Source organism: Eubalaena glacialis, chromosome 1 (assembly GCF_028564815.1).
Source record: "Eubalaena glacialis isolate mEubGla1 chromosome 1, mEubGla1.1.hap2.+ XY, whole genome shotgun sequence".
Classification (NCBI taxonomy): Eukaryota; Metazoa; Chordata; class Mammalia; order Artiodactyla; family Balaenidae; genus Eubalaena; species Eubalaena glacialis.
Genome location: NC_083716.1, coordinates 192940100 through 192959130, shown reverse-complemented (window position 1 = coordinate 192959130; position 19031 = coordinate 192940100). Strand labels below are relative to the sequence as shown.

Sequence of the window (19031 nt, the reverse complement as noted above, 5' to 3'; positions counted from 1 at the left end):
TAAGTATATAATACACTCTGGATTTTGAATACCTTAAAAAACAGAACTTAAAAAATTTCACAGAAAATATGACTATTTGGAAATATGGTCTTAAAGAAGTAATTAAGTTAAAATGACATCATTAGGGCGGGCCCTAATCCAATATGACTGGCGCTTTATAAGGAGATCAGGACATAGACACAGAGGGGAAATGATGTGAAGACACACGGAGAAGATCCAACTCCCTACAAGCCAATGGGAGAGGCCTCAGAGGAAACCAACCCTGCAGACACCTTCATCTCAGACTTTAAGCCTCCAGAATTGTGAGAAAATAAATTTCTATTATTTAAGCCACCCATTCTGTAGTATTTTGTTATGGCAGTCCTAGCAAACTAATACAGATATATTATTAAAATTAATGTCACCAGTTTTCTATGGTTTTTTTTAACGTTACTGACCAGTATATTTAAAATTACAAATGTGGCTAACATTATATTTCTAACAGACAGCAGTACTTCGTAGAGAGAGTACAGTAAAAAAGTTTGTAATATGACCAGTGAAATAAAGGGCCATTTTAGAGAGAAGTAAATAAGAATGATGGGATAGGTAATTAACATTGAAATGAGAGTACATAATAAAGCTAAGAATACAGAAAAAAAGATGCCTAAGAGTAGGTAATGTCGTTGCTGAAACAAATGTAGAACACAAAGGAAACAAAGATTCAAATAATGAAGAAAGTGGGGTGGGGACAGGGAAGAAAACCAAATATTACTGAAGTTATTATTCCCTCAAAGTGGTTTCAAAAGTTAACCAATTTGATTAGCTGGCTTTAAACTGTATTGGTATTAAAGAGATTGGTGATCTCAGTAAACTAAACAAAAGTAATGTTAACACTAATAAATAGTTTCCAAAAAATTCTAAAATTATAAAGAGAAAATAATCATAACTCCTATAACAAAACACATAATGTAAAAGGACAAGTAACAATTAACTTTTCTAAAAAATGTAAAATTGAATGACAGACTCTAAGAGGCTCAGCTGTTCATTATTAAATTATTAATCAACATAATATTGTATATCCCCTAAAAATAAAAAATGTAAAAAATATGAACACAGAACTATGTTTACAAGTTCTATATTAATGGGTAGTAGAAAGCAGCACGTATACTATTCATGTGCAAAATGAAATATAAAATAAATTGTTAAAATATAAAAATTACAAAAGACTTTAAAAAATTTTAATTTGCCTTATGCTGCTGTCATGTATAGTCTTCTCAAATTATGAAAATAAAATAGTTTATGAGATCTTAGCAAGTTAGACAAAGAAGTAACAACCTAAATTTAGGGTAGAGCAGAAATATTAATCTAAAAATATGAACATGTAATAAAAGAGGAAAAAATAGGAAATACAATAACATTTGAATGTATGGGTTTTACATAGGATTTTCTAAAAATATTTTAATATAGTCTTTGTAAAATTTTATGTTGCTATATTTGGTTTTATGAAAAGAATGATTTATGTACTATATATGCATATATGTGTGTACATACACTATTTTTTACAATTAAAATATAAATCAAAGGTAATATAAACTTGTTTAGCAAAATATAAAATACTATGTAAGTAAATTGGCATTTTGTTGTTTTCCTTGAATTATTTTACTGTTTTATGTGTATGAAATGCGACCCTGTCTTCCTCTGCATATCTCTAAGTTCTGAGTGGCTTTAAGTGTCTTTGACCTGAAAATCCAGATTCCTTCCCCTCTGACTTCTCTGACTAAAACCCAACATTATAAAAGCAATCCCTTATGCTATTTAACAATATGAACTGTAAGACTTTAAAAAAGATAAAAGTATAAAATTAATGATAAATTAATAAAGTACAGTACCTGTCGACTAATATTGGCAGGAGTGAATTGGTTAAGAATAGGCTGCAAGCCTGTCGCATCAGCAGCTGTTCTATAATCCAACCGATACTCCATAAAAATAGTAATCGGAGTGAGTTTGTCTCTAAATTCAGATTCATCCTAAAAATGGAAAAGCTTTGAATTAATGATGACATCAACCTATGACATCAAGCTATCTGGAGAAATCCATAAGTGCACAACACAAAGCTGTATTCACCCCTTGATCAAATTCTACAAAAACTCTTTGAAAAACTACACTTATATAAGAATAGAATATCCAAAAAGAAGATTATAATTATCCAGTGAGAACCCTTAATCAACTTTGTTTTATAATGTAATATTTGATTCACACAAAAATATATGAGGCATGTTAATAAAATGAGCACTCACACACCCAATATAAATAATAACTAGGACATAACCTATATTGCTTAAGCTACCCACATGCTCTTTTCTCTTTTCATCCCTTTGTCTTCCTTCCAGAGGTAACCATTCCCTTGCTTGCTTTCAGCAGTTTTACTCTAGTGTGTGTGTCCCTAAATAATATGTTCTTCAGATTGCTTTTCCTGTTCATTTTAAAATGAGACCATACGTATTCTTCTGTCATTTGCTCTCTGTTCAACACTTTTTAAGATTCATTCATGCTGTTGCATGTAGCGAGGTTAATTTTTACTGTTGAGTAATATTTATCATATAATAATTTATTTACAATTTATTTATCAATTCTTCTGTCAAAGGTTATTTGGACTGCTTTGGGTTTTTGGTTTGTTTTTGCTATTACAAAAAAAAATGTTGTAATGTTGTAATGTATTGTTCTACATAGTGGCAAGGAGATTTGTCAGCTCTGTAAGATACAATATTATTTTCCAAATTCTTCATATTGGCAATTTACACTGCCACGAGCAATGTGTAAGAATTCTGATTAACTCACATCTTGACCAAGCAATAGGTACTGGCAGACTTTGAGTGTAAAATGGTATTTCTTCATAATTGTAACTTGAGGTATTTGTCTTGTTTGCTCACATCATGAATAGTTATTTAATTTAATCAAAAACCTTTCCCTGCACTTAAGTAAGATGTCCATGTTTTCAGTCTCTTCATGTGTAAAGTTACACTTCTATACTTTCAATGTTAACCCACCCTAGGATACATCCAAGTTGGTCTGTTTTTTAATCTTTTTTATAAACTGCTAGGATTTACTTTGCTTATATTTGGTTAGTAATTTTACATCTTTGTCTTTGTATAAAACTGTCATGAATTCTCCTTGCTTATACTAGCCTCGGTCAGTCTGGGTATCAGTTACACTACCTTCACAGAATAAGCTGGAAATATATTTTATTTTTCTATTCTAAGAGTTTAACATGGAATGTCTCATTCTTAACAGTTTGGTAGATATTGCCTATAAAACCATCTAGGTCTTGTGATTCCTTTGTGTAAAGATTATTAACTGTCAGTTCAATTTTTTTTAATGGTTTATATGGTTAAATGAATAGTTCGGGTTCTTCAAATGACAGCTGTGTTGTGTTTTTCTGTCTTTGCTTTCTCTCAGTTTTTCTATGTCTTAGCACAAGGTTATTCATAATATTTTATTATTTTAATTCCTCCATTATCTATAGGTACATCCTTTTTCAATTCTTATTTTTGTGGAGGTTTTGGGGGGTTTGTTTTTCCTTCATTTTTTTCTCAATCTTTCATTTAAATTAAATAGCATTTAAGGCTATACATTTACCTTTACATTCTGCTTCTGGGATACCCTACACATTTTGATATGTAGTATTTTCATTATAATTCACTTCTAAGTAAATTTCTAATATGATCTCTTTTTTGATCCATAAGTTACTTAAAATCACAATTCCTAATTCCCAATTTATCTTTGTTATTGATTTCTAAAAATTGCACTGTAATCAAATAGCATATTTTCTATGATTCCAATTGTTTCAGATTTGTTCAGACTTCCTTTATATGTATATATGGGGAACTTTTATATTCTCTAATTGTTGGATGTCAAGTTCTATATAGGTATATAGGTATACTAAATCGAGCTTGTTAATTATGTTGAGTCTTCTAAATCTTTACTGATGTTTTTGTCTTTTTTTTTTTTTTTTTTTTGGCCATACCATGGGGCATGCAGGATCTTAGTTCCCCGACCAGGGATCGAACCTGCACCCCCTGCAGTGGAAGCATGAAGTGTTAGCCACTGGACCACCGGAGAAGTCCTGATGTTTTTGTCTTTTAAAAAAAATTTCATCCTTTATTTCATTAAACATTTTATACACACTTATATTTTGTAACTGATCATTCTAACATCTCAAGCTTTTGCAGGACTAAGATTTATTTGCTGTGTCTTCTAATGGCTTATTTCCTGGTGTGTTTAGTACTTTTTTTAGAAATGAATTCCTATTTGATTGAACTTAACCTATGGGACCCATACTAGATTGTTCCAGTGAGACCTTGTATTTACTCTTGCAGGAGTCAGGGCGCATCTTTGTTTTGGGAACACTTTAGCCTTGTGGAATACTCTGGACCTAATGCAGGAGGCTCAGGTCAGACCCCTGGTTTGCAGAAGGCCCCAGGCGAGCCTGAACCCCTGTGCTGGTGTCTGCAAGTACAGCTCACCCTCCACCCAGGCTCCATCCCTCCCTCCCTAGCCATCCTGGCTCACACACTAGCTTACAACTCACAAGTCAGGTTTAGCCAATGGAGTTTTTTCATTGATTGCTTATGGCGGGGGGGGCAGGGGGGTGGGGTGGATTTCTTTTACTGTCTTGAGAGTCCAGCAATATTTAAGAAATATGTTTGTCATAATTTATTCAGTAGCATTGTTGTGGAAAGGCCACGTGCAATATCCAGTCTGACAAGCGTAGAAGTCCATTACTCAAGTTTGACTCTTTAAAAAGCCCAATTTCCTCAAATGCACTTTTCTGTCTTCTTTTTGATTTACTACTAAAAAAATTTACAGAAAGTGAAAATCATTTAGATGAAAAGAAAAAATAATAAGTAGAAAGAAGAGATAATGGATAATCTCTTACCCGCAGATATGCTATTAGTTCTTCACATTGCATCTGTCCCCCCCTTGAGATGGTCATGTTCTTGGAGTGACCCGGGGACCTGTTATGGAGAAACAGTGCTCGTCGAATTGCTCCTTTTTGCTTGAGTTTATCCAAAAGAAGCTCCACCTGGAAGTCTATACAAACCAAAGGATTTATAACCAACATAATCTTTATGGACACCTATCTGTCCTAAATATCTCGAGTTTTCATTTAAACAGAGATACATATTTATCCCTTAAGAAGTAATCTGCTTCTGATTCATTAAAAATGTCTATACATTGTAGTGAGATGACAACAGATTAATTCTGAATAAATATTTAATAATTAAATAACTGATCCAACTATCCCCAAATTAATGTCATCTATTAAATGGAGACAATAGATAATGATGGTAATAAAACAACTATCAGATAGAGGGGAAATTTTTTCTTTTAATTTAAGCTGAGAGGAGGAAGTTCAGGAATAAAATATATGAATTAAGACTTTTATCACTAATGCAGGTAGCAGGACTCTTGCTGACTGTGATTAAGAAATGTTTACTAATATGCACCCACACCCCATACCATTACATTCACCATCATGACGAATGAGCAGTTTGCATCACTTGCAACTCCTACTTCTAATGAAGCTACTGTATCAAACTATCAGGTAAATATGTCCCTCAAGAAGCAAATGACCAAATACAGCTGACTGGGTCAAGAATCATCTTAAAATGAATGTGCAGCCAGTGAACAGTCTGAAGCACAGTTGCTAGATTACTGCCTTCTAACATCAGTTCTTCTTTAAATAGTTTCTTCAAAGGAGATAAGAGTGCAGATCTTTAAAACCACAAATCTCTTCCTAAGTTTCTCTAAATGTTGAACTTCATGTCAAATTTGAGTGAAAAGCCAGGGTCATTTTGCTTCTCGTTCTGTTCCACCCACCCTTTGAGAAATAGCAAGCTCCTGCTTCTGGCCTCTTGAAATTGCCATTTCCCCTGTGCAAAATACTCCTCCAGACATCCCTTAGCTCCTTCATTTCCTTCAGGTCTTTACTGAAAAGTTACCTTCCAGAGAGACCCTTTCTTGCTACTCTATGTGAACTTTCACGCACAAACACCCCCCCCAACAGACTCAGTCCTCTATCCGGAGCCTTACTGTTATTCCTTAGCACATATACCGACAAATCTCCACAACAGTTACTTAACTCTCCTACCTTGCTCTCATAATCACATACACCACTTTTTGGAATGGAAGAGTCAAGTTAGAATTTGCTGTGTGGGCTCAATTTAGTGGTCTAACTTTTTTTCCTTCTCTCTATTTCTAAACCACCTCTACTCTGGAGATTACTGCGGCTTCTTCTCTAAGACATAAAGTATAAACTTTTCAGTAGGTCATTGACTTATAAACAATGATACTTATTTCTCCTAGAGTTCATTTGTCTCACAATGATAACTGTTTAACTTTCTGAAGGCCACATTTACCACTAATTGTTCACAATGTCAATAAATGTATTATTTCTGAATTGGCTTAAGAGTTGTCAAACAAAATAATTATGTTGCAATATTAAATGTCTTTAAGCATAAACATTCAAATAAAAAAGCAATAACAACTACTTGAATAACTATTCAAATGTCCTAAAACATTTTTTAAGTGTTGTGTATGCAGCATCATTAAAATAATATAATTTTTCCACAGAACACTTACTAAGTTTCGTGGGAAGTGCTCCTTTGCCATTTGCCTTTAAGCAGAACCTGACATTAAAACTGTAGAAAAATAAAAAATACATACAAATCCCATAATCCAGGTTAGACATTTTTCCCATTTATATAGCATTATTTATTTATTTGTTTGTTTGTTTATTTATTTACCTTGGAATTGGAATTACAATTTGAACTTTAAAATACCATAAAGTCTCATCACAATGCCTACAATTAATTTTTTTAAAAAGACAGTAAAAGAGATTATCTATGCCTCTCTTATTCTCTTATGTATTATTTGAAAAACTCACTATAGGTGACATAATCTGATATTACCATGTAACAGTTTCCCCCTTTCCCCCCAAAATACACAAAATAGATGAAATTATAGTATATTGCTTAAAAAATTAAATATTTACCCTATGCCAGTTTAGGATACCTTATACACTCTCATTCTTCATAATAACCTATTAGATAAGCTATCATCCCTATATTACAGATTGAAAACTGAGGCTTGGATGGTATTAATTTTCCCATTTTCATGGAACACATATTGAACAGAATTCGAATACAAACTCTGGTCTGTACGATTCTAAAACTTTTGTTGTTGTTACACTTTTGTTACACTGATAATATTTATTTTTTGTTGTTGTTGTTACACTTTTGTTACACTGATAATATTTATTTAGCTAGACATTTTTTTATTATCACCCAAATCTCACATTTCTTTTTCTTTTAAATCTCATATTTCTAATACTTAGTTCACATTGTGAAGCCTTGTATCTTTCTTTATGTCTTAACATTATTTTTAAAACATGAAGCTATACATAATACTCTAACTCATCCTTCAGTAATTTAGGCATGTTTCCTTTCATGGAAAGGAATGAGACAAAAAAAAGAGAAAAAGAAAAGAAAAGAATTTCCTAACCTCCTCTCAAGCTTATAGAATCTGTTGATAAATTTAAATGGGGGAAATGACAGTCCAGATTTAAAATAAATGTCTCACTTATGAAAAAGCCCCATAAAGCTCCCTTTAATTAGCAAGCTCCTCTAGAACAGTATTTTCACAATTTATTACTAGGTCATGACATCAGTTTAATGGGTGTGTCCAGCATCTTAAAAAAATGAATATGTAAAATTGACTTAAGTATCAAGGGTAAGATTTCATGAAACTTTTGTTTTAATTACATGCGTGTGTTTACTGGATTATGATGTAAAATGTATTTCACCCTACACGCCATATTCAAAAACATATGAAAGCTACTGCTCTAGTTAGTGTATTCAAAGCCTTCACCTTTTTGCCATAATCATAAGCACATCATCAGCAATGTGCAGCAACTTCACCAGGACACAAAGGGTGAGTGAAGGGATGAAAGTCAGTAAAACTTACAAAATCTTGAAAACAACTTCACTGCCAGTCAATGAAAATGAAGACCAAATATTACTGAATTTTTAATGCAATCCAATGAAAGAAATAAAATTTTTCATTATATGCATGTTTATTTAATATATTTTATTATAAACAAAATTTTGAAAAATGATTTTAATAACAATAATAAATAATTCAAAAACAAAATCAGAAAAAATATCTTTTCATTAGCTCTTCTGAAGGAAAATTTTCCCAGCTTCCAATCATTTTACCCTTCTTATGTAAGTTCTCTCTGATTTTTCTATGTGAGCAAGGAACATGAAGTAAACAGTGTTTCCCAAAGTGGAGTACTCATGGTGAGGTTTTGTTTTTTTTTTCCTTTGGCCATGCCATGCGGCTTTTGGGATCTTAGATCCCCGAGCAGGGATTGAACCAGGGCCCGTGGCAGTGAAAGCACAGAGTCCTAACCACTGGACCACCAGGGAATTCCCCATGGTGAGTTTATATATGGGTCAAGACTTTTCATTATTAATTTTATGTTTATTTTGACATGTATGAGAAAGACACTGGTTTCTCTATTTTATTTTAATATGTTTTAAAGTAAATCATGAGTCAGTTTAAAGAAAAAAGCCTTAAGAAAATTATAAATACAGGTAGAATGAAAACATAGCAAAAAATCATACAACATAGAGAAAAGTAACATACAAATAATGGAAACTTAAGAAATACTGGACTAGAGAAGAATTCAGACATGAAGCTTACAAAAAATATATTTTTCTTTAGAAACTAGTAAAAGAACAAGTAGAAGACCAATACGTTAAAGCAAACTATTTTTTTCGTACAGCTAGTCACAGATATTAAATCTGAAAAAGATCATTAGTTTTTAAAAATTAAAATCAAAATGTTCACAGGCTTGTTTAGCATTAAATATGAGTTCTGAAATCTTATTGACTTTATCTTTGAATATATTCACTGAGCATGCATAATTTTTAAAAATTACTTTTTTACTAGTTTATAGCATATTTCTAGAGCCTTCTACATATCTTCTTTGGAACAATATTTCTATAATTCAATCTATGACAAGAAAATAGAGTGTACCCACAGAAACTGCTTTAGCAATATTTCAGCCTCCCCCTCCATTTTCAATTGTTTTTATAATGGCTGAACCAATAATCACAATAATAACTATTACTAAACAAACAGCCTTACCAGGAAACTTTGAGATCTGTCCCAGGCAGTGGGCAGGTTTTATTGTCTTGATTTAAAATGCTAGGATACACTTCAAGGCCAGCGTTTACAGTGATAACTGGTCTGGCCCTGGTTTAAAAAAAAAGGTAAGAAAAAAAAAAAGTTATTTAAAATGTTAGATTGATCTAAGCATTTCAGGTTCACATTCACTGCGTATACAGTGTGATGTTCACTAAAGCAGTGTTTATAATAGCAAAAAGAATAGAAACAACCTAAACTTAGCATGACCAAATATTCCAGCTTGCCCAGGACTGTCTTGACTTTATCAGTGAAAGTCCCATGACCTGGTAAATCCCCCTCAGTTCCAGGCAAAGCAGGACCACTGGTCACAACCTATCTGAACGCAGCCCATTAAAGCAAGATGGTTAAACAAGTTGTGGGATATCTACCTAATGCAGTGCAATACAGTGGGGGAAATGAGTGCTGTAAAGCCATCTGTGCTAATATGGGATGATATTAGCCAAGACATAATGAGAGGGAAAAAACACCATGTACAAAGGATGCATACACACACACACATAATTTTTAACGCACAGAATATTTCTGATAGGATATACTAATAAACTAGTAACTGGTGTGAGAGGAAGTATATTTCTTTTATTGTATGCCCTTTTTACATTGCTTGAATTTTTACCACATGTATGTATTACTTTGTTAATAGCAATTTTAAAAACTGAAACAATAAATTAAAATACAGTTTCCAAAATTCAGATGCACAGGTTTACGCTCTGTACAAAAATACAGCAGCCTCAGGGCAGTGTATCTGTCTCAATCATGATAAATCCCGGAATCTGTACGGACACAAGCTGCCCCGAGAAGCACAATCAAGTTGACCCATCACAACCTCCACTACACAGTACCAGTGTTCGTTTTCCTGCCATGTATAAGCACAGTCCATAGAGGTGTAAACATCTTAATCTACTTGGGATGCTAGTTGATATTGTAAGGCACGAGGAATTGATGAAATTCAGAGAAATACTGGGAATATGTATGAAGCTGGGAAATGGAGATATGTGGATTTATACATATTGCTCTAATAAAAATATTCATTTGGGGAATCATTACATACTGCCCTTGTGGTCACAGAATGCTGTGGCACAAACACCAAGTTAAGTTCTTGTCTCTTAGAGGAAAATGTAAACTCCTATAATTTTAAACTCATGTAAATCTAAAACACAGGAGAACATCTGTGAACATAATTTAAAGAACAAAAAGGGAAAATTCTGAATGCTTTCCTAAATAAAAAAATCTATAGCTTTCTCTACTTTGGGATCTCCTTGTATCATTACTACTTGCCTGAAGCAAATCTTGAATAGAAAGAACAAATTTTATCATTACTTCAAGAAAATTAAACTGAAATTCAAACACTGGTACTTAACTATAAAACTTTCATATAATTCATAATATTCCTATATTACCAGATATGGAAATGCTTACCTGTATAATACAGCTCTATCTACACCAAAAGCTCCTACAATTAAGTCTTAAAAGAGAGCAGAAAAATATGTTAATAATAATTTTTTTTAACTCACATACCTTTCCATAAAGCTCTCAATGCATATAATAAAGATACAGACATAGTCTCAAAACTATTCTTCATTAAGTGGTTGTAAGACAACATCTAAAAGGCTAAAATGTATATGAAAACTTTAAATATGCTATCATCAATGGCAAACACTCATCATAAAACTAATTTTTTCATCCATCCAGGTAGACAAGAATCTTTTTAATGGATACATAGTAAAAATCAGCAACAATAAGGAAGTGTATACCACACAAACACACACATTCCCAAAGGAAAAAGCTTTATAGATGCCTGTGGATTTTACAAATTTCTCTTTTTTTTCATTTACTTATTTTGTTTCAAAAACAAAACAAAACCAAAACAGCACAATACATATACAGTTGATCCTTGAACAACATAGGTCTGAACTGCGCAGGTCTAGAACTGCGCGGGTCTACTTATACGTGGACTTTTTTCCCACTGAATACATACTATAGCACTACACAACCTGAGGTTGGCTGAATCCGCAGAGGTGGAACTGTGGATACAGAGGGCCGAGTGTACAGTTAGTTATATGTAGATTTTTGACTGTGCAGAAGGTTGGCACCCCTAACCCTCACGTTGTTCAAGGGTCAACCGTACTTAGAATGCTTAGAATGACAGCAGATAGCATCCAAATCAACAAGAATACAACACATTAGTTTTTATACGTAGCTGGTACCACTGGTTCACAATTAGGAAAAAATGAAATCAGAACTCTCTCTTATACCCAAGCTAAATTTGACGAAGCCCTTTCTAAGCAGAAAGTACATGAGAAACCATAAAGACAGGTACAATGGATTACATAAAAATTAAGAATTTCTTTATGCCCCAGAAGAAAACATGACAAAACTGAGAAATATATATGAGTTAAGGAGTTAAAACCCTCAATATTTAAGGAACTGCCACAAGTTTAAAAAAAATGAATGAAAGAAAAGAAAAACAACATTCCAACAGAAATGGAGAAAAAAAGATGTAGAAAGGAAATTCACAAAAGTAAATATATATATGCAAGTAAACAAAAATGCTTATTTCCCTCACTAATAATCCAAAACTGTAGATTAAAACAAAATAACATTTTCCACCTATCATATAAAGTTATTTTAAAAAGAAATAAAAGATGACAACCAGTGTGGGCACAAATGTGGGAAAATAACTCGCTTACTGCTGGTGAGTGCTTAAAAAAGTTGCAAAACTTTCTTTAGAGGGATTAGGATTGTAATTTGACAAGGTGTAACAACAGCCTTAAAAAAAAAAGTGCCTAATTTTTGACATAGCAATTCTAGAATTTTGTCCTACGGAAATAATCAGAGGAATGCACCGGAATTATATATAAGGATACAAATGCCCCAAAATAAAGTTAAATAAGATATGATACAAATATTTGATAGAATGGAAAACATAAATTCATGCTTCAGAAGAATAATAACATGGGGAAATATCTAATACTTTAAGTGAATAAAATATGCTAATAACAGTGCATAATTCTATTTTGTTTAAAAAATTGTGTGAATGCACTGGAAAAAAGAAAGCATGTTGTAAGATATGCTTTGCTATATTTTCTAAAAGTTCTATAATAAATATATTACATTTATAATAAAGAATTCTTGAAATAACGCTAACATAGATAAGAATCTACTTCATGTCCTATTTCTAAAAGCACTTCAACATATTATATATTGAGCTCACTAACTGTTTCAACAGCTAAGTAATTAAATTTTCCACATTGTATTTCATTTAAAGAATATATCCATTATGATCCTAGATCCATTAAAATATTCCGAAGTATATAAGAGCCAGAAAAAGGCCTCACTTCCTGTACCGGCACAAACCAGTGGGCAACCTTGGGCAAATTACCTTTCTCAGTCCTTTTTCTCATCCAGAAAATGACGTAATAATGAGCTGAGCTAGCTCATATTCCTCACCAGCCTTATTGGGAGAATTTACTGAGATAATATATTTCGTAAAAATCACGATGATTAGTCAAGTCCATAAAACTGCTAGACCATTAAAAACAAAAAGAGATGGCTGACATTTGAAAACTTAGACTGAGCTTTTGTTTATAGCTTCCACATTCTGACATTTCATTACAGACTTGAAGACAATGAAAGAAGAACTAAGAGTACATGCTTTATATTGGAAGCTCCCAGGAAACAGAGCTGTCTGTGCTTTGTATCCCCTCAGTGACGAGAACAGTGCCTTGAACAACGGCAGGGGCTTGAACAGTAGTTGAAATACTGAATTTAGATGATTTATAACAGAAATCAAGAGAGCAGTACCTAATACTACTTGTTATTAGGACCAAAAAATCTAAGATGCTCTTTGTATTTCTAGGAAAGCACCTGGATATCCATTCTTGTCTATATCCGTGGCTCCTTTCATTGAATAGCCGAAGCTTGGTGGCATGCTCCGAGCAGCCCACTTCCCTTCAAGGATCTGAGATGGTACCGCATTCAAGCCTGTGGGTCTTCCATTGAAAATATAAACAATTCCTTTTTTATCTTCACCCCCATATGGAGCAGCAATTGCAATATCTGAGAGGAAAAAGGAAGAGGGAAAGAGGGAGGGGAGAAGGTGAGGAAGAAAGGAGGAAAGGAGAGTGGGAGGGAGGAGGGCAAGGATGGAAAGAAGGAAGTCTTAGTACTCATCATTATTTCTGTGGAAAAGATCTTAACATCTTTAGAACCCATGTATCATGTTTATCGATTCAAAGTTCAGTAGGGTACTCTTTTTTTTTTTTTTTTTTAACCAATGCCATAAAACCTTTATTTCCACTGGGATTGCATGTGCAATTTTCTTCTCTTTCTGGGAAAGAACTTTTCCCATTCCCCACTCCAGGACACATCCTGGCCATTCTCTCCTCTCCCTTTGGCTGGGCTACCCCATGGGACCTAGGAGACTTCCTGTGGCGGGGAGTTGCGCAGGAGGCAGAGGCAGCTGTGGTCCCACGGCACCTTCATGTGGTGATGTCCAAGATGACAGCCTGCTACTCAAAGTAGGAAGCCCTCCAAGAAGGAATGAGTCCTCTGGGCAGCCAGGCTCTCTACTTCAGGCAAAGCAGCCATGCGTGGTGGCAGTAGGGTACTCTTAATTCAAAAGCAACAACCAAATTCAAGGAGATTCAAGCAAAACTGTATGGAAGTGACATTAATTTGGAGCCAGATATTCCAGGTCTGACCTTGGACAAATCACTTAACCTTTCTGGACCTCAAATGCCTCATCCTTAAAATAGAGGGGAAGGGACATGTAAAAAGATTCATCTAAGGTTCATTCTAGCTCTTAAAATTCTAGTTAATTTAGTTGGGCATGGTTTTCAGGTTTTTTTGAGAAGTCAACCTGACTCAGAAAGTTGAAAGTTATGATTTCATCTCTATCTTGCTCAACTTATACTGAAATGAAATAAACAAATAAAAAGTTTGAAATGCTTTAAAAACAAAACAAAACAGTACACCAAACAGTCACTATGACCTTTCCTAACTCTAGAATATATTACAAATAACTATGTCCACTTCCCTCTATCTTTGCTGGTCCCACCCTGGACAAGCCATTCTCATTCTTTGCCTGGACCCCTAAAGCAGCCTAAGTGGCCTCCCACTTATACTCTTGCCCCTATAATCCATTCTCTTCAAAACTGCCAAATGTTAATATCATGTTATCTTCCTTCTTAAAATCCTTATTTCCCAAAGCATTTACGTGTTACCTGGTTTGTCCATTCACCACCCCACTCCCAACCCCAATTCTACCCTCACTCACTCTTCCTAACAATCCTGGCCCTTTTCTCTGTTTCTTAAACTCAGCAAGCTAGTCCCCAGCTCTGGATTTATACTTGCTGTTCCCTCTGCCTCAACAGGTCTTGCTCCAGAGCTTTTCAAGCTTTGCTCCTTCTGTTTGTCCAAATCACAGTTCAAATGTCATCTTGTCAGAGAGGTCTTCCCTGGCCATGCTTTGGAGCAATGCACTCTCCCCTCTCCATCTAGGTACTCTCTATCACGTTACCTTGGCTTTTTTTGTTTAAACCCACAGCCTTTATCACTATCTGAATTTCCCCTTTATGTGTTTACTCTGTGGCTCCTCCACAAAACATAAATTTCATGAGAGCAAGGATGTGTCCATCTTGCCTATGACAGCCCCTATGTACCAGCCATTCCAAACTGACTCAATTTACTTAATATACCCGAAACGTTTTCAGCCCCCTCAATGCTGCAACCCCTGAGACATCAAACACACCTTGGTCACTCATCTTTTCTTTAAGACCATTATGCCCAAGAATATCTCAAACACTGTGATGACTACATTCTAGTGTTTACTTGTTCACATTAAACTTGCTCCTACTGATGCTAAATTCCTTAAGGACATGGATGGGCTCTAATTTATCCTCTCATTTTTAGCACTTAGAACAGTGCTTGGCCTGCAGTAAGCGCCAACTAAGAATTTGTTATCCTTAAATAAAAAGTAGTATTTAAATTATGTAAGAGTCCTTCTTTATCTTTTTTTAAGTTTCAAAAGATAAATATAACTTCTAAATTGACATGTGCATTAAGAAAGGTTTTATTAAAATACAATTTTCCAACAGAATATGGCTCTACTGTTGAGAGATGGTTTTAAAAAATTCTCCTTACCTTTTCTAAACCTTTCATTATTTTGTACATTCTAATCATCTTTTCTCTTGGCTGGTATCTGTCTAGTCTGGAGAGCCCTACTTTTTCATGTCATCAGTCTCTTCCTTTGAGCATTTTAGTTTCTCTTTTCTGTGTTTTTTCCCTCTGCCTTCCTGGAGAAGTATTGACAAAAACTCCACATAATTGTGGAACATAATTTTATTGTTTTGTTTTCGGCAACCCTCTTGATGATACCTAGGGTTTTTCCAGTGGGTGTAAGTGGAAAGGGAGGAAAACAGCAGCAAAGACATAACAAAGAGTCAATGTCATCAAGTCTGAACAAGGAAAAGATCCAGATTACAACTAATACTTCATTATATGTATATATAAACTATATATACATATAAACTACAAATACATATATATACACATATAAACTATATAAATATAGTTACATAAATAACAGCTCAGATCATTTTCTCCTGAAGACACTGTCATTCACAATCTACTCTTTGGGACAATAAGACCCCAGGAGACACTTTGGGAGAATAAAATCATCCTCTATGGTATCTATCTCTAAACGTAAAATCTCTTTGTAAAATCGTTGTAAAACTTCGATGTTTTTTAGCTGTCATTGCTTATAATTTTTGTGTTCACAGATAATACATTTTAATAGAAATAGGGAAAACAGGATGAGATGTTGTCTGGATCATGATATTAAAGAAACATTCTTTAAAGTGTGTGGAATATCCTCAAGACAAGGTGACAGCAAACACGTCCAGGCTCTACCAAAACACCTGGAGACAGGCCCAGCTATAGCAAAGAACTCAAATGTGTTCAAGGTAGAACCTCGAATCTGGCCCTGTGTTTTCTAGGTAGTCTTTGTTATCAATAAGTAATGATTTGGTCTGTTCTATAGTATTCTTTTACAGTTCTATGTTGAACTTTATACCAGAATTCCATTTGATTCATGTTAAGTTCTCTTGGTGGTAAAAAATCTTTAAGACTATTTTAGGAAGCAAAATGTCCCCTTGAGTAGTTTTTCACTAACAATGAAAACTTCTAGGGTGAGAGATGACACTTCTAGTGTGACATAAAACTACCCACAAGGCAGGAGTGGGGTCTTGAGGCCAAACAAACATTTCCCTTCTCTACTACTAACTGGGAGATTTGAGAGTCATCTGCATTTTTGAAGCTTTCATCTTAATTTATAACTGTCTTTACATTTTCAGAGGCATATCCCTATATATTGTTGATTATACAAACAAACCAACAGTTCAATGCTTCATTTTGTGACCTCTAGAAAGGTTTTTAGCAGTATTCTTTTTTTAAAAAAAACTTGGTAATTTGTAATCTATATTTCACTCTATAGTAGAAGCCAACTTTGATTTTTAAAGATATCTACAGCTATTAATTAAATTTTTAAATGGGACTATTATAAAACACTGAGCTTATACCTTTTTACTTGTCCCCATGAAGGGAGATATAACCTACCTCAGAATATTCTGGACAGCCACAACAATAAAATATTAGTGGCAAATAATACCTTTGAGGGATGCATTAGGGTCAGCATTGCCTTGACAATATGCCTGGGGGCATTTTTTACACTTGTATCCAAATGGACAGCAGAGGGCACTGCCGCTAAGCAGGACAGAGACACAGAAAATCACCAGCTCACACTGGGCTCCCTGGGAATGCAAGCTCCTTTCTAAAATGAACCACTTTGATAAACTGGTAGATTGGGATTGACATATACACACTACTATATATATAACAGATAACTAATAAGGACCTAGTATATAGCACAGGGAACTCTACTCAATACTCTGTAATGACCTATATGGGAAAAGAATCTAAAATAGAGTGCATATATGTATATGTATAACTGATTCACTTTGCTGTACAGCAGAAATTAACACAACATTGTAAATCAACTATACTCCAATAAAAATTTTTTAAAAAATTAACCACTCTGATGCTCTAATTTGAGGCTGCATGAATAATAACTCATGAGAATCAATTTTTGAAAATTTTGCTCTGATTTTTAAGGAAAACGAGCAACTTGTCATTGAACCTGGTGTGTCACTCAAATCCTTCTTTCCAGGAAGGTTTGCTCATGTGAACTTCTACGGGTGGGGTACAGGACTTTTCCAGGTGGACACAGAAAATCAGGACACACAGCTGTTATAAACTTTGACCTTACCATTGAAGCCGTCCTGGTCCAGATCTCCCAAAGGGGCTATGGCACTGCCGAACCTTGCAAAGACCTCAAACCCATTCAGTTTGGTTGTCTGGAAGTCTCCCGAAGCTCTTTGCAGAGACACTGAGACCTGCCCCACCTCCTGGAGTTTGCCATCAGAACCACGATCCATGAAGAGAGGCGCTCCAATAAATACGTCTGCGTAACTAAAAAACATAATCTTTTTCACCAAAAGCAAGATCAAATTCCATGTGACTACTAATAATCATTTCCTTTCTTATTAAACATCAAGTTTTCCTCTTTCTACAGCTCGTATAGCCACATTTGAAATGACCATTTCTAATTCAAACTTTCCTTCAGCTCTTTTAAGAAACTATGAGTAATTCATAAAGTTACTTTATTCCTTCATATTATAAAAGCTATTGAAAGAAATTATTAACAACATAAAGGTTTTCTAGTATTCGTGATTAAGGTTGCTTCAAATTGGTTCCTTAAATAGAAAGATTAGCAGGAAGGGGACAGAGAAACAGAAGAAAAAATGTTTAGTTTTAGTAAAGCGTTCATAAACACAGAGGAAAACTGTTTCTGGAAACATTTTTTTAAACTTACTCATCCCCATTAATGTCAGTGGCAGCGACAGAAAATCCAAAATATGCAGCCATCTGGATAATAAGATGAAAATGAAATGTTTACATTTCATCCAACTAGTTTAGACAATTAATATTTGTTGTATATTTATCAAATAGAAAGGGTTATTTTTTTCTCCGCATATAGTGCTTCAATCTAAATTTCTTCTTTTGTTTATCCTACCAAAACAATGACCATCAGTTAATGAGGCTTGTATACTCTCCTAGATTTACTGGCAAGACATAGCCCATGTATATCATTTCGGTGTCTTCAGCACATGCCATTTGAGTCCAAGTACAATCAAGCCTCCTTCCAAGGCCCCACCTACTGTCTCCTTTCCTCTCCACTTACCCAAAGCATGCCAGACAAACACACTACCAGAAAGAGAGACAGTCACAAACAGACGTTTCAATTGAACCCAAGAAGTTATAAATGATGCCTATGCAGTAAAAGTAATAATAATTATTAATAGGTCATAAATGGTTCTTCCTATGTGAAACCACTACAACTCTAAAGAAATTACTGTTCGGAAAGATAGAGACTGGAATTCATTTTTGTTTCACATCTCAATCAACTATGTGCCAGTGGTTTTGCTTTTGAATTACACACAGTACAAATGTACTTGGTTTTATCATGGGCTTGTTTTGCGGAGGGAGAAAGAATGTCCTCTCCCCACCACAGGAGACTGCTGGCCATCACAGACAGAGCAGCCTGGCTGGAAATACATGTGAAAAAGGAAAGTTCTAAAGAGACTCCGACATACAAAACAAAACTAGGACAGGTGACAGATTAAAGATGAACTAAAATGAAGGATGAGTCAACAAACCAAAAA

At 34.4% G+C, this 19031-nt stretch overlaps 1 protein-coding gene across 2 annotated transcripts in view; it reads right to left on the bottom strand.

Moving 5' to 3' along the window:
• The window catches only part of ITGAV (integrin subunit alpha V), an 82955-nt gene that overhangs the window by 14769 nt on the left and 49155 nt on the right, over positions 1–19031 (bottom strand). For both annotated transcript variants that reach the window (XM_061185658.1, XM_061185649.1), the window contains exons 11-18: positions 18182–18234; positions 17576–17778; positions 13117–13308; positions 10669–10714; positions 9193–9300; positions 6622–6680; positions 4916–5070; positions 1869–2006 (exon numbers count right to left, since the gene is read on the bottom strand). In XM_061185658.1, coding sequence (XP_061041641.1) covers positions 1869–2006; positions 4916–5070; positions 6622–6680; positions 9193–9300; positions 10669–10714; positions 13117–13308; positions 17576–17778; positions 18182–18234 — 954 coding nt within the window. The remainder of the gene's footprint in view (positions 1–1868; positions 2007–4915; positions 5071–6621; positions 6681–9192; positions 9301–10668; positions 10715–13116; positions 13309–17575; positions 17779–18181; positions 18235–19031) is intronic.